Source organism: Scardinius erythrophthalmus (genome assembly GCF_964197995.2).
Source record: "Scardinius erythrophthalmus genome assembly, chromosome: 19".
Lineage (NCBI taxonomy): Eukaryota > Metazoa > Chordata > Actinopteri > Cypriniformes > Leuciscidae > Scardinius > Scardinius erythrophthalmus.
The window spans coordinates 14,874,685-14,891,880 of record NC_138239.1 but is presented as its reverse complement, the minus strand read 5'-3'; the positions used below and the strand labels follow the sequence as shown (position 1 = coordinate 14,891,880).

General features: G+C 39.1%; 2 protein-coding genes across 5 annotated transcripts in view; both read left to right on the top strand.

The window, feature by feature from the left end:
• The window catches only part of pacrg (PARK2 co-regulated), a gene marked incomplete at its 5' end in the record, with an annotated part of 113,271 nt that extends 110,093 nt beyond the window's left edge, over nt 1-3,178 (top strand). Inside the window, one exon of the mRNA XM_081348084.1 lies at nt 2,763-3,178. Coding sequence (XP_081204210.1) covers nt 2,763-2,923 — 161 coding nt within the window. The 3' untranslated portion in view covers nt 2,924-3,178. The remainder of the gene's footprint in view (nt 1-2,762) is intronic.
• A 6,670-nt stretch (nt 3,179-9,848) lies between these two features.
• Nucleotides 9,849-17,196, top strand: part of qkia (QKI, KH domain containing, RNA binding a) — a 77,561-nt gene continuing 70,213 nt past the window's right edge. For all 4 annotated transcript variants that reach the window (XM_081347761.1, XM_081347759.1, XM_081347760.1 and 1 more), the window contains exon 1: nt 9,849-10,251. In XM_081347761.1, the coding sequence (XP_081203887.1) occupies nt 10,107-10,251 (145 nt within the window). In that variant the 5' untranslated portion in view covers nt 9,849-10,106. The remainder of the gene's footprint in view (nt 10,252-17,196) is intronic.

Here is a 17,196-nt window from a genome sequence, read left to right as displayed (position 1 = left end):
CAGTTATTATAGTAATAATATTTCGCCATATTGTCAAATAAATGCCAAATAAGTTTTTAAATGTCAAATAAGAGACTTCAAAAACAAGACCTTACTGGCCCCAAACTTTTTAATGGAATATTTTTAATCTTTAAACAGGAAAAAGCTTCTAGGAAAATTTGATATAACACAGAGAACAAAATGGAATATGGAGAAGATAAATTGTGGATACATTTTTTGGATGCCATGAACCTTGTATAAAATTCAAAACCAGCAACTAATTATTGCTCACTGTATGGAAACTAAACACAGCTTTTGTTCCTGGCAGACTGATACAAATCTGTGCACTCTGATTCCCAGAATTCGCATGAATCAGATTGCAATTATTTTCAGAAAGCTTTTGCCATTTTGTGTTCAATCTATATCAGATGGTTATTGAGCAGTCCATATATGTGGATGTGCCATCTGAGGCTGAGAATAATCCTAATAACTGATACAGAAATAGGTGTATTTATGTATGTGTGTGTTGTTTGTTTTCCTCTATCCGGGGGGTTATTGGTATGATTTCGGTTTCTGAAAGATGCAGAATCCTCCTTCCTGCTTGAACTTCACACCACCCCTGAACCCTATAGATCAGAGCCTGGACTCCACATGATTCCAAACAGAAGCATATCTGTGCGGTTTATGCGCAGATGGCAAATGAAACTCTCCTACCTCTTCAAAGCATTCTCCATATACCTCTTTGCTTTAAAAACTCTGCTCATTCTAACCCCCTACTTTCTCTCTCTCTCTCTCTCTCTCTCTCTCTCTCTCTCTCTCTCTCTCTCTCTCTCTCTCCTCCTGCTCTGGTGAAAAGATGCTGAACGAGGAAGAGAAAGCAAAGAAAGCCTGAAGGAAGGATTACTGGAGAGAGCTGATTTTATTTTCCTGTGTTTCTGATGTGCGAATGATGCAGGGCCTGCAGTGTGATTGACGGGTTTCTCTGGTGTGGCCCATGAGCATGATAGTGCAGGATACTTGCAGCCTGTTGGTTACAACTGTACAGATCCACAGCAGACGGTCGGTCACACCATTGAAATGAGTGTCTGGGGTCCAGATAGCATAGGGTGGTCTGTTGCATCTATTTTTGGATCCAATCCAGATTGACTATACATAGAGAGAATATCTAGTCAACATGAGGACCACATGCAGCCTTACAGCCTTTATTTTGTGACTCCCAACATGCCTAATTATGAATATACTCCCATTCAATGGTTACAAAAGATGTCTGTTTCAAATAAATGCTATTCTTTTGAACTTTCTATTCATCACAAACGCTGTCACTAGGATGATACCCTTTAAAAGGTTGTAATATGTACTGTACCATTTAGGTCCATTCAATATCCACTCTTCATTCAGTATCCACTCTTTAGGTACAGAGGTGTACCTTTTGAAAGGGTATCACCCCAGTGACAGCTTTTGCACCTGAGAGAGTAATGATAAATGTTTTTTGAGCACCAAATCATCATGTTAGAATGATTTCCGAAGGATCATATGAGACTGAAGACCTGAGTAATGATGCTGGAAATTCACATCTCAGGAATAAACTACATTTTAAAATAGAAAACATATTTAGTTATAATATTTTACATTATTACTGTCTTACAGTGTTGTTGTGTTTTTATCAGATTTTAGATAAGAAGCTAATTATAAATACAAACCAGATTTTACAGCTTTCACATATGTGATTCCCATCTTATCCCATTCAAGTTGACAGAAGCTGTGCTAACCTAGTAAGCATCCAACTACAAAAACAATGTTCTAAGAACGTTTTGCTAGTTTTCATGTTAAGTTCTGAAAAATTATTTCTGAAAACAAACATCCAGTTTTTAAAATGGTTTAAAATGTTTTTTTTTTTTCTCTTGGTTATACGAATGTTAAGGAAACATTATGGGTTACTTTTGAATGTTCTCTGAACTCTCTGAACTTCCGAGCTGCTTAAACAGGTCTGTCTGTGTACAGGTGAGCGTATTTACACACCACAAGACTTTCTTCTTTTGTACTAATATTTTATTGACGGCTGTGTGTTTTGAGACCTGTGTGAGAGGAGTTGGTGTACGGAGTAGATGGAAATGATCCACTAGTCAGTAAATAAGAACAGCAGATGAAGACATACAGTTACACAGACTCTAGACAGACAACAATCACTCACACACGCTAGAAGAGAGAAGCTCCCTACTTAACTGCTCTCTTTTCATGTGCCTGTCATCCTTTCCTTTAATGAGCAGGCAGGAGAGACGGAAAGGTGTATGTGTGTGTGTGTGTGTGTTCAGGCTTCTTGTGCAGGTGTAATTGGGCCTGTGACCTCAGAAGAAAGTTTGTTTGGTAGGTAGCGGGAGGGCTTGTGTGTTTATGAGGAGTCTGTGTGTATGTGTGATGGTGGAGGACTCGGAGTGTGAATGTATTGATTTGTTTGTGTCTGTGTGTGTGTGTGTGTGTGTGTGCTGTAGGTTACCCAGTGATTGATGGGTTTCTCTAATGTGACATCAGAGAGCTGCAGAGATATGTACAAGAACATCCGCCAAACACACATATTCCTCCTCCTGATAAATCATTACAGATTTGTTCAGTGTATCTGAGGTACACACACTCCTGCTGAACAGTCATCAGAGCTGCTTCATTCAGAATATCAGTGTGTGTGTGTGTGTGTGTGTGTGTGTGTGTCTTATACACTTTATTAGGGCTTTTAGACTTTAGACATCACAAATGCTAATTTAATGCTAATATGTGTGTGTTGTGTGCAGGAAACTCAGGTGACGGTATTGACTACAGCCAGCAGAAAAGGGAGAACATTGGAGACCTGATCCAGGAGACGCTTGAGGTGTTTGAACGCTACGGGGGCGAGGATGCCTTCATCAACATCAAATACATGGTGCCCACCTACGAGTCCTGCCTCCTCAACTAAATAGAGCGGAGAACTCACTCGCAAACACACACACACACACACACACACACACACACACACACACACACACACACACACACACACACACACACACACACACACATACGTTTAAACATTAAAGTCATAATGCAGATGTTATGAGTATGTGCACCACAGCTGTCTGTATCGGAGAAGACACCCACACACACACACAGCTTCCTAAACAGACACAAGGAGCAAGGAGCACAGCGGTCAATAAATATCTTGGTGGCAACTAACCTGCATTTAATTTTCATTCTGTAAAGAATTATCCAAAGAGAAATGTAGAAAATGCACGCACATCCAATACAATTATCTGCCTAAAACTGACATATTTACAAAAATGTGCAAATTTTTTCAAAAATAACATTACAGTACATTATAAATAAGTATTATAATTTATATTGTTACAATATATAACTATGATAAATAATAAAATCAAAAATTAAAATGTTATATTATTATATTAAAAATCAACTATAATATTGATATGATCATATAATTTTCATCATATATGAATCTTTTAATTGTGTTCAAAAGCTTCATCTTGCCACAGAATCTCTTCTAATCATATGGTTCGTTTTCACAGAAAGTCACTGATCTAATGTAGTTTCCTGATATAATGAACATTTCCCTGTTTTTTCTTCCAATTTTCTCAGCGGTTCCTCTAGGGAAAAAAAATAAAAAATAAAATAGTGAGATTCCCCCTCTGGCTGTTCACTCACCTTCCAACACTCACCACCTGAAATCTACTTGTTTTTGTTGTTTTCTTATCTCTTCTACCAATTTATTACCACCTGTTGTAATTGGGAATACATTTGCCCCATAATAACTAATATTTCCTCTTTGGCTGGAGTTAACTTTCATCTTTCAGCAAATCAGGTGATCATCACTTAATTCATATTCATAAACCATGGTTAATGCATTGAGCCGCTGACAGAAAGTAAACATACTAGGAGAAAAGTAATATTGGCTTAAAATATGCATTTTTATATTCATAGCCAACAACACTTTAGGTCTAATTAATAAGCATGACATTACTGGGTTAATAAGACTGACATTACTGGGAAGTTTAGTTATCATGCTTTCAAATGGTATCTCATATGAGTGTATCCGTGGTAACTGGGATTTGAAAGACTTTGAGCTTTTAATACGCCTTCCCACTTATGACTTCCACTAACAGATCATTTCAACACTCCAGCTTCCGGCTTTCTTTATCTAGTTCTCCTTTTTTATCTCTGTCTCCTCTGGTCAGCTCTTTGTTGGGTGTTTATATTTTATATTTGAATGTTTTTAAATCTTTGTTCTTGTTCCCATCATTTTATTTGACTATCTTCTAAGTACGTGCGCGGAGATGTTAAAGTGATTTTAGACTATGCCAAAATGATCCAAAAATCTATGAGTTTTAGCTATGAATTTGATGATTCCCAAGCACAACACTCTCACATTGTAACATAGCCTTGGAATGAAGCAATGAGACTGGATCTAGATGCAGATAAAATGTTTAATGGCTCCTAACATGGAACATAATCCATGACTTGAGCATGAAACACATGAAATGACACATATAGACTTCGATTGCCACAGCTACTTTCAACGAAACATTAATCCACAAAAGACAAGACAATCATAGCAAAAGAACTGAAAAAAAGACCAAAAACAAAACTTCAAAAGAACATGAAAATTTCAAAATAAAAAAAACATAAAGCACAGAAACCTGACACACTTGCACACATATATCTACATTCAGACGAAGAGCACACTTGAACCTGAAGGGACATAGAGAGTGCACAGAATAACACATGACAGATAGCAAGTATTCAGATAGCAACATTATGTGCTTTTGAAAGCCATGAACCAGAGCTGAATGGAACTGAATGAAACGCTCATTTATCAGAGTAAATACACACACACACACACACAGAGTTGGGGGCTTCCCTCATGCTTAGCAATCTCTATATTTTCTGTGAAATCAGACGCCTCGAGTGTGTGTTGGGTTTATTTTTTTCACTGAATAGTGATTTTGTAACATACAATATTAAATGCTTACAAAAGTATACAAAAGTCTTTATGCTCTTAACATCAGATTAAGCAACTATCTTTGGAATTATGGACAACAGGCCCCCATAATCACTACATTTATATTACTTTCTGGCTCTAATGTATCATGCCGCCATATACAGTAAGCGTATACCGGAAGGATGTGCATTGTTTTCCCAAAGTGTTTCCTTTAGCAGCAACAAGGACAAAAACGGTGCTGGTATGTATTTTTTAAATGCGAGTCCCATGAGCTGATGTTAACAGAGAGCTGAGATTTCTGGAACATTTGAACTCAGTTCAATCTAGATTTGATCACACCGCCTGTAAATTACAGCTCTGAACAGACACAAGGGGGAATTGAGGTGGGATTTGCCCTCAAATTAGTTTTACTGCAACAATCGAGGTCAATAAAGAGACCTGGAGTCCCAGCTTGAGTCCTAGAAACTGTGATGGTGAGAGGAATAGCTTATCATTTACTCACTTTTATTCCCACAAACTTGTATGACTTACTTTCTTCTGCGGAACACAAAAGAAGATATTTTGAAGTGTTTTTGCCCATATAGTGAAAGCCAAAACAACTTTCATTGAATGGACAAAATACACTGAGACGCTTAGTGTAGTTTGCAACAGGCTTTGCTGTAGCTCAAACAGTTGAGCGTTTGCGCTTGCAACGCCAAGGTCATGGGTTCGATTCCCAGGGAAAGCTAGAACTGATGAGAATGTAAAAAATGTGTACCTTGGAATGCGATGCAAGTCGCTTTGGATAAAAGCGTCTGTAAAATGCATAAATGTAGTTTCACAGAATAAAGGAAGTCATACAGGGTTTGTAATGGCATGAGGGTGAATCAATTTTGACAGAATTTTTGGGTGAACTATTCCTTTATGTCTGTTCTCATTTGCCTGATTTGGCTCCTTTCTAATTATATTCTAATTCAGTTGATTGTATAAAAATCCAGGCATATGCGGTATAAAACAGGGATGGAGACGTTGGTGTGAGTGCAGAGGAAAGGAAAAACATTAGACTGTAAGAATGCCAGATTGTTAGGAGCAACAGTGCAGAGGGGAGGGAGGGAAACGAAGGGAGCAGCAGGAATAAATAGCCCTCTGGGACCTATTCTTCTTGTTCAGCGCATCTGCCAGGGGCAGCACGAAACCCAACGCCAGCCAGTGAGCATGTGCAAAGCCCTGAGCTCAATGGAGATTTATTTCAGAGTGACTTCATGCTTCAGGTGTCACCCGCACCTCTCAACCCCAGACCACAACTCCACAGAATGGACAGGAGCTCTGATGTTTATTCCAAAATTTCACTTAGAAATGTTATTGATTTGGCCTTAGAGCTGTAGTAAAAAAAGGTTAAAAAAAAGTGTGTGTGTGTGTATATACTGTATATATATCTTCTGTTTCATGCTGGCTAAGGGTATAAAAATGTACATTCCTGGATTTATTTTGCTCGTTATTCCAAATAAAAAGTTGTATTTTATTCAAATGTAATAACTTGAAACCTTGAAACAAAAACTACCACCTGGGTCCATTCTAGTACATACAGCCCACTTTTCACAATCCAATCAATTCGCAGTGGACTAAATCAAGTCCCACTCTATTTTTGTCTCAGTTGAAATCCTGTTTCACTCAGACATACATCAGATTATTGCAGTAAAATGGGTTGCGTATGCTGTTTCAACTTGACGTCAGCGCATTTTAGCAATTCTAAAATTCTGTAACATCTTGCCTTTCTCCAAGCAGCAGAATTGAGCTGTTCCGTTGAGCAGTCTTTTCTAATATTGGACTCTTTGAAAACGGCATCTCTTTAAAGTAGTGCTGGTGTGTAGCGTGGTGTGTTTTGAAGAAGGCTCACAGGAGGCCGATGGTTTTTCGGCAGGAATCTGGAGAGATCTTCTTCTCTCTCATGCTGCAGATCGGTGGGGTTTTGCTGTCTGATTCTCGCTCCTCCTCTTCCTCAGCCAGAGGCTCTTATCAGACTCAAACACATCTGCTGTTACTCTGCACACACACAAATGCCTGTACAACCACTGTCCTTATCCTCTGGACCACCGTGAGAACCAATCACACAAAGATAAACATAGCCTACACAGTCACCTGGAATTTTTTTTAAAACTACAGCAGTTCTACAAAGTCCTTTGAATTTAATTCCATTTTATTACTTAAATCAATCACTACCTCGAACTCAAAATACAATTCTGCATCAACGAATCAAAACGTAAAATAGTTACCAATTCCCATGAGGGTGTGTTGAGTATAAAAAAGAAATATTATTTATGAATTATTAATATATGACATTTGTAAAACAAAAAAAAACAAAAAATTACCTTGAAAAATATAGGTTGATTTAAAAAAAAAAAAATTATTTTTACTTGATGGTTACGTCACATGACATTTTTATTACTTACTTTAATCTCATTAAATTGACCTTTTCTTGAAAATGGTACATGGTTCTTTTCAAAACTTGATAAAACCAACATGAATACAAAAAGTACATTTCTAAGAACTTGTGTTTACATGCGTTTTATGTCATTGACTTGGAGAAATTGTGTGGTGTGAAGACCGTGGTCCCTGTGTGAGTGATGAAGGACGGTGTGTTTGCCGTAATCTTCACTGCAGACCCCTGGGGAGCCATAGAGCCATGAATGACGTGGCGGTCCACGGTGAGATTATACCGAACTGGGTGGAGAGAACAGGATCCATCAGTGCTGTCACTGCCCAACATCTGACCACGCACGCACTAAGCAAGAGAAAGCCATTTCTTGTTTTCTTTTAGTTTAGGTTTATACGTTCTTTTTTTCTCTCACTCCCAAAAATACTCAATGACACTCACGCACACGCTCCCTTGCCACTCTTCACTTCACCTCAGCAGTGTGTGATTTCTCTCTCTTTAGATATCACAATTGACCCAGATTTTACTCTCTGGTGTTCCTGCACCTACACATAATCTCTCTTGTTTTATGCTTTTGTATTTTTTATTTTAATATTTAAAGCATTCGAGCTTTCTTCAAACAAAATAACACAAGAGAGTGTGTGCTTTAAGGGAGCTCACGTTATATTCCAGACAGTCATGCCACCTACTGCTTTTCTAATCATCTGCCGGTCGGAGCTGACCACGGGATCATGACTGATGCCCCCTCTGAAGCTCACGTCTCTCTGCTCCCTGCCGCTTCACAACCATCTGATTTCATATTCAGTTTTTATCTAGAGTGTCATTAATTGGATTAATTGTAGAATGAAACCCGTGTTATTAACAGAAGAGGAAAATACAGGGTTTAGGTGGGGATTAATATCTTGCACTACAAAACACACATATACACACACACACACACACACACACACACACACGTGTGGCCTGTCTTAGACGTGGTGCCTAGTAAAATGAAAATGTATGTGCCAGTGTTGATAAGGATTCTTATCTGAGATAAATGCTAAATCTTTTGTGCTGCCTTGAGAAATTGGTGATTTTTGTCAGTCTGTTACATAGGTGACTGAGCTGAAAAATGAGATTAAATGAAGAAAGGATGAGTCAAGTGAATAGGAGGATGCATTGTGAATCATATGGATATATTTGTTTGTGGCAACAAATGAGGAGGTCTGTAAAAAGTGGATCATTCCCATTCATCTCAAAATGCATTCAGCTATTTTTTGCTCATGTGCATCCAGTTCTGGACAGTATTTGGAGCCAATCTCTTTGGAACCACAGGAAAGCGTCATCATGATAATGTCCTTTTCTGGTAGTAGGCCTAGAAATCTGATATTATTAGCTGCTGTGTTGTCAATAGTTAAAGGAATGTGACCTAGCTGTTATCTTCCATGTGGATAACGGAGGAGCTGGAGAAGGTCAGCTAAGCATAAAGTCACAACCTGATATAGCGTCTGTTCACGTGTCTCACTTACTGTTGAATGTGAAACTGATCTGATATCCATTTTTTTCTTTCAATAATGAGATGCTTGATAAATGGTCAAGATTGGTCAAAAGAACCAAGCTATGGTCTAAAAACAACTTCTGAAGGTTAATGTCCATACCACATGACCTTCCTACTGGATTGATCTACTTAGTGAATAAAAAATAGGCTACCATAAAACTGTAATAAAAATGAATGAATCGAAGACGTGATAATTTGTGCCATTATTCACTAATTATTTCCTTGTGTCTTTCACAGAAGAAAATAAAACGTATAGGGTTGGAATAACATTAGGGTGAGTAAACAATGACACTTTTTTCATTTTTGGGAGAACCATTGGTCAAAAATGATAAGTTTTCTTCTTCTTTTTTTTAAATAGGCTAACTTGACATGTTTATGTGTTCTTTAGTGTATTTCATCGTATTTTCAGAAGGACTATTGAATATTGAATAACACCAAAAATACTGATATTTTAAAAAGGTTACCTACATTTTAAGGTCAGAAACGCGTTCGTTTATGAGTTGCGCTCCGACACATTTTGGAACGCAACATTATAATACGTTCGAGTTCTTGCATGAAGTGCCTTCCCGCCTTAAACACAGAGAATCACATTACATGGCACAAAACTGACTGCAAATCAAAAACACACATAACACGATGTAGTTGTAAGAGCAAAACACCACGTAATAATACCACACCCAATCAAAACGCAAATGCCAAAAACTTGTTGTTTCACAGACATGTTGCCACAACGTATCATCCCCGCTGGCCGTGACTTCTGACTATTGGCTCTGATCTCTGTCCATCATCTCCGGCACTGATTCATGTGGTTAAGGCACTAGTCCCGCCTCTTCAAAACTATGCGCTGATTGGCCATCCCGCGCGTCCGCGTCGTGCACGCAGCCAATGGGCGCGAGGCGGGTCGGGCGCTCTCGGAGGTTCCTCAGCGAACGCGCACTGGTGGCAGTCCGGAGCAGTAGCGCTTGCTCAGTCCAACGTAGAGAACCCGACGAGTCCACATCGCGCGACTCTATCGAAGGGAGAGAAAGAAAGAAAGCGAGAGAGAGACTGCGCCTCAAAATCAGACATTATATTTGGAGAGGGTTGCCGCAGCCTGGAGGGGGAACGAGGGATTTGATCAGCACCGTTATTTTTTTCTTTTGTGTTTTCTTTTTTTTCTTTTCTGGGGGAAGGATTGTGAGCGTTTGTGTGCAAAGATGATGGTCGGGGAGATGGAGGTGAAGGAGAGACCGAGGCCGAGTCCCGACTATCTCATGCAGTTATTAAACGAGAAGAAGCTCATGACGAGTTTACCGAACCTGTGCGGCATCTTCACACACCTGGAGAGACTCTTGGACGAAGGTACGTGTGTGTAAACTTGAACCACGAGTGTGTATGTGGTGTTTCACAACTTCACAAACTATTTGTTTTCAGCGAAGGGGACTCAACCCGACGGTTGGGGTTTCTTTTTTTTTAGTAGACTTACTTTTCATGTCTAATTTTAAACGTTTAAACAGCTTTGGACAGTTTTTAACAGTTAGAATTTGAAAAGTATCCCCCCCACCCCCTTCATTTCGTGTGTGGGGCGCTAGCGCTGTTAGCAATCTGCTAAATCAACAACTTCTACATGTCGTCATATTCGCTAATTTTCACTTTTTTATTAACTTTAAGATCTTTCAAGAGTTTATTCTTCTAAGTGTTTGTCTCGTGTTGTAAATGACATATCGCCAGGCGTTTGAACGGTTCCTAACTTATTTTAGGGTGTGAGTGAGGTTAGCCTAAGTTGGTAACGTTAGCTGCACACAATAAACTTATCGTTTATTCTTTCGAATTAATGTTTGAGTGTTTATTTACCCAGGCATACTCAAGTATTCATATCTGAACTGAACACAAAGGATTTAATCAGAACAATTAGCTGTTTGTTTGCAGATTAAGATTTCCCCCCCGAGGCATTCAGATGAGTTTTGCATGAATGCGCCCTATGGAGAGAGCGAGAGAGGCACTGTGTGCAGCATGTCTAAATGCCTAGACACATCTGTGTCAATAGCACAACATAAACGACTGTTTATTCTAGACATTGCCATAGCTTGTAAAGCTTTTTTATTTTTACCATGCAATCTGGGAGGGTGAACGAGTTTCAGTGGCAGTGATATGCAGCAGGTTTCTCTCATTGCAGCTTGTGTAACTGCATCATCACTCATTCACTTCACACGTTTATTTACACGCGCTGTTTGTGTCTGAATAGCATGTAGTTTATAGTCAGGCTTTAATCTCCTTCTGTTCCGATGCGGAGAGGTTTGAACTCCAACACACACACGTTATCCGTCTGCATTAGTTTCATGAAGTGCACAAATGCTTGCTCTATTGACGTGCAAACACGCGGCTCTGTTTGTCTTGTAACAAAGAGGAACGAGCAGCCGCAAAATCTGCCGCAATATCAGCGATGTTTGCGCTAGTATTCTCTCGGCGTGTTGCAAAATCACCCTGTGCGTCACTGGATAAACTAGTTTGTTTTTTTGACTGATCACAACTCCACATACCGACACAACCCCAGAAACCACACTTCAGATTGGTTGTTTGATTTTGACTTTGTTCAGTCACACCGCTAAAAGTTTTTCTGCTTGAGCTAATGCCAAGTTCATGACTGGACTTGTCCTCACAGAATACATTTTTTAAATGTTAAATACGAATTGACTTTTTTTTTTTTTTTACTGTACGAGTAAACATGCTTTAAAGATATAATTCCACAAAAATAAACCCCATTGCCCATTGACTTCCATTATATATGGACCAAAAAACCTACATTTTTCAAAATGTGTTTGGTTTCATAAAAGAAAATCTATAGGTTTGGGATGACACATGTGAGAAAACGGCATTTTCATTAACATCGTAATGTTTTAGTATGTGGACAGTGGTGAGCTATCAAACTACAAAAGTTTTTACATCTTCAGCAGGACTTTTTCTTCTCTCTGTCTCTATACGTAAATGGCACAGATGTGTTTTCTTAAGAAGTCTTCTGCTTTGTCCCTTAGTGTCTCCTTGAGAGATTTCTCATGGAGCTGTGCGCTCTGACACCAAACAGCGAGGTGTTAGTTTCTCCTGCAGTGATTCAGCCTCATGTTTGTGTATCTGCTCTCATTCTGCTCTGTTTACCTGAACTTTGCTCCTCTCTTGCTGTAATCTGTTCTCCTCAATCCACTCAAAAATGCTGAAACCGCAGAGGACAACTTCATCCTTCGTTTCCCCCCCCCCTGTGACACACATGGATTGGACTAGGTGTAAAATCTCTGCTGTATTTGCATACTGATTTGGCTATGCAAATGAGCAGCTCAGGGTGATGTGGGCCAGTCATGTATTTGTAACGGTAAATACTCAGACTTAATGCATGGGGAGGAAAATTTGTACCGCTACACACAGCGTCTGCTATCTCTCCTGACCTCTGCTTTACATCAGACCGATATGGGGTTTTAAATGTCTGATACTGGTGATATAATGCCATTTTAAACATTTATTAAATAAACATTTATTAAAATCGGGATTGATGAAATTGAATGTGCAGTATTGATTGGCAAAGCTGGCGGTATATTATGGAGCTGACCCTAGACGGAATGATTTCTTCTGTTTACTGGACACAGCTATTGATGTGAATGATCGCAAAATGGAAAAATTGGCTGATGTGTTGGTCTGTCACGAGTTTTAGGGGGACCGTGTGCTCCATCTTGACTGATGCATGATCAGGTTTCACTCCAGATCTGTGCTATCACAGGATGAGGTACGCTGCAAAAAACTGACCTGAGAAGGTTAGACAGATGGTATTATCTCAGGTATTTCATTAAGCACCGCTGTTGTTATTGTGGAGTGTTTAATGTGTAAATAAAGCACAGACTTGAAACATTTTCATTGCAGCTTCACACTTTTCTGCTGTGTGAAAGAGGACGGGGTTTGGAGGTGAAATGTGGGAACGCTCTCGGAGTTGTCTCCTTGTAAGAGTTCTCGTGACAGCTGCGCACAAACGCTCATAACTCAAATGGATTGTGTGTTTGCAGCTGTTGTCATGGCAAAGGAAAACCAACACCCTTACATCTCCCTCGTCACCCTCTCTGTTCCCTGCACAAGACAACTGCTCTCCCTCCCTCTCCCTGCACTGCGCAAGTGTGTGTCAGGCTGACGAGAGAGAGACAGGTTTGCAGAATGCTTGTGATCTTCAGAGGTGACCCTGCGGGTGTTTTTAGAGCTGTCTTTGATAAGTCAGTGGCAGCTGAGTCCAGTGCCAGAGCTCAATGCTTGGGTGTTCAGAAATGGACACAGACGTGGAAGGAACGAGTCAAGGTTAAATAGCTGGATTTCTCAAGCTCACACAGGTTGTTAGGAAATGATTCTATCTGGAAGTTGTTTGTGTTTTCTGTGGCTCTTAGAAATGCGGTCACCACCAAAAATGCTTATGCTTACCAAGCCTGTATTGATTTGATTCAAAATAACTGTTTTGTATTTGAATATATTTTAAAATCTATATTTTTTTTTCCAATGAAGGCAAAACTATTTTCAGCATCATTACTCCAGTTTTCAGGCACATGGTCCTTCAGAAATCATTCTAATAGGTTGGTTTGGTGCTCAATAAACATTTATTATTATCAATGTTGAAAAGGGTTGTGCTGCTTGATATTTTTGTTGAAACCATGATACATTTAAGGATTTTTTTTTTTGATGAATATGAAGTTCAAAAGAACAGCATTTAAAATGGAAATGACCAATTAAATGCATCCTTCCTCGATAAATGTTAATGACCCCAAACTTTTCAATGGTAGTGTGTGGCTATATTAATTAGTTCTCTGGAATAAATATAATCCTGTAAGAAACTTGATTCTGATTGGTCAGTGCATAAGCTGTATCCTGTAATTAAGTAACAAATTTCCTTCTTCATCAGCGATCAGGAATTAATTTCTTCTTTAGATTCAGTATTCTGAAAGTACACTAATTTAGATGCTGCATTTGAGGTCATTCCAGGTGTTAACAGGAAGTGATTCTTATAGGTTTGGACCCGTGGGACCCCTTTACAGCATCTAGTTTAATTAGCTAGCTGGATCCATTAGCTCAGGTGCTCGGCTCGAGCCAGGGTTCAGTAGAGTGAGTGTGCAGATAATTTTATTCTCTCTATCTTTGTTTCTCTCTATTTTTCTGTGTCCTGCTGGGCGGTGATAAATTGGATAGCAGGAAGAGGTTGACAGGGTTAGCGTTGGGAACAGAGGAGTCTCGCTCATTTTCTCTCTCCTTCCCCCCCCCCCCCCCCCAGTGGCGGTGTGTGTGGACTGGCCCCTGACTCGGCCCTTGTGTGGCCCCTGATAAAGTCATGTCTGTGTGCGTCAGGCTGTGCCCTGTTATCAGGGGGTCTCTCTTACGAGTGCAGGGGTTTCTTATCAGACTCGGCCCTGCCAGTACCGCTGTCCGCCTGACGCCACATAGACACTGGCACACACCCTTCAACAACTTTTCCATACAGTGAAGAATTTATTTAGATGGTACAGCCGCAACATTTTCGCTCTCGTTGAGCCAGATTAAAACTTCTCTTCTTGCCACTGTAGCTGGGATCCTGATAGGCTAAAACTGATGCAATGTTTCAGACACGGTGACTAAATTCCCAGCTACACTCATGCTCATGTGCTCCCTGTAGGAGAACAGCAGGGCTTTCATGGGCCAGCTTGCACAGGAAGAGGCTGATTCATTGTTTTTGGAAGGGAAGGAGTCCTTTTCATAAGAACCAGAAACAGTTTCTCAACTAAAAGTCATGATTTTATAGCACGAGGCAATGTGTGTGTCTAGTTTAACTGTGAGTAGTTCTAATGTGGTCTGGAGAATCTATCCAGGAGCGGTTGGTGTTTATCCTCTCACTCCGGAATGGGGGAAGGGCTCCACCCTTTTTACATTCCACAACTGCCTGAAATATCTCCACACCCCTTCACACTCCTCTTTCATGCATTTTCTCTGCTGTTTTTCTGTTTTAAAACCAGCAGCTTGGCGACACCGTGTTGCGTTTTCCTTGAGTTCTCACTCTCCCTAATTGAGCAACAGAGGAATTGTTTTGGCTAAAGCAGACAGCAGTATTCCTTTGTGCTCATCTACACATTTATTAAGCAATTGAATCCATCTAATGTTTGTTCTGTTTCCTTAAATGCTATAATTAGGGATAATTATGATTCCACTCTTATTTTGTTTGGGCTGGAAAATGGTCCTTGAATTGATCCACATGGACCGTGGCCTCGGCCGGAGGTGGTTCTGTTTGACTGTCTCACCCTGCGATTTCAACTCTTCACCTCTGATTCGCTCTCAGCAGCAGATAGGCAACACTGCAGGGTTTTTTTCACTGCAGAAATAGGTGTCTCCAAACCTATGTGTTTCTGTCTGTTTTGAGTGTTGCCTAATAGAGAGGGCCAATCAGAGCGTACCATGCACCAGGCCTCGTGGGAGAGCACAGATGTCATTGTGATATAAGTGGGTTATTTGTCTGTGTCTTTTCTACAGTAAATGATGTCAGACTGATTCTGTTGAGAACATCATCTGTAGTTGCATTTTTGACACAGTTCTCACTTGCTAATAGAATATTTCTCTCTCACTTTCACAAGAAGGGTTCTTGCACCTTTGATCAATTTAGTATTCATTTATTTCAACAACAATTTTTTATAAACACTGACCCCAAACTTTTAAACAGTGTATACTGCAGTCATAATGTTTTACACAGTGCATTGCAAGTGTGATTGTGTCTCATCTCACAGTATATTCGGGTTCATTGCGGACGGACAAACTGCTTGCCGTTGGAATCTTGTTGTGCAAGGTTAGGACCGCATAATTCCTCTGAACACGCAGTAGCATTCCAGAACACCTGATACTGACAAGCCAACCGCCTATATTTTTATTTTCTCATAAGGCTCAACCCCTTCTTGTTTTACACTTCATACATGTGTATTTAATGTTAAACAAGTTGATAATGATAACAACAGTGAAGAATGTAACAGTGTCTTTTTTGGCTCTTTTTTTACTTAAGATTCGGTGTAATTTTGTACAGAGGCTCTCTAGATTTGTATTAACCCTTGTGTGGTGTTCACAACCCAATTACTCCTGTAGTGTTCCCGGTCAAAAATGACCGGACTATAAAAAATAACTTACAAATCACTTGTTATGCAATATTATCACCCAATATCGGATTCAATCTTTTTGTCCACTTGTTCTCTTTCAGTTAGGACTGGTTTTATATTTCTATTTGCATCTGATTAATTGTAGGCCTTATTTATTTGATAGTAGGCATCTCATTTTTTGAGTTAAAAAAACATTATTTTTGAATAATTTTGGAAATATTAAATGAAATCTGAAGAAAATTGGCACTGTTAAACACACCAGTCTACTTTAATATTTCACCAGGAATTTTGTTTTTAAAAACTTTTATTTTGTACAAAATGGCACATTGTCACACTTGTGGTGTTCCCGGTCAAAAATGACCGGACTACAAAAAATAGCTTATAAATCACTCATTATGCAATATTATCACCCAATATTGGATTCAATCTTTTTGTCCACTTGTTCTCTTTCAGTTAGGACTGGTTTTATATTTCTATTTGCATCTGATTAATTGTAGGCCTCATTTATTTGATAGTAGGCATCTCATTTTTTGAGTAAAAAAAACATTATTTTTGAATAATTTTGGAAATATTAAATGAAATCTAAAGAAAATTGGCACTGTTGATCACACTAGACTACTTTAATATTTCACCAGGAATTTTGTTTTGAAAAACTTTTATTTTGTACAAAATGGCACATTGTCACACTTGTGGTGTTCCCGGTCAAAAATGACCGGACTACAAAAAATAGCTTATAAATCACTCATTATGCAATATTATCACCCAATATTGGATTCAATCTTTTTGTCCACTTGTTCTCTTCCAATTATGACTGGTTTTATATTTCTATTTGTATCTGATTAATTGTAGGCCTCATTTATTTGATAGTAGGCATCTCATTTTTTGAGTAAAAAGAAACATTATTTTTTAAATAATTTTGGAAAAATAAAATAAAATCTGAAGAAAATTGGCATTGATGATCACACTAGTCTACTTTAATTTTTCACCAGGAATTGTGTTTTAAAAAACTTTTATTTTGTACAAAATAGCACAGAGTTACACTTGTGTTGTTCCACTGGGCCATTGAGGGCCACTGTTTCAATTGGCCATTGAAAGTGAATGGGAGAGACATGTGTTAGAAGTCCACGAGGAATATCTTTACATCTGAGTGATGGATTATGGTGAGTTTGGGCTCTTTTAA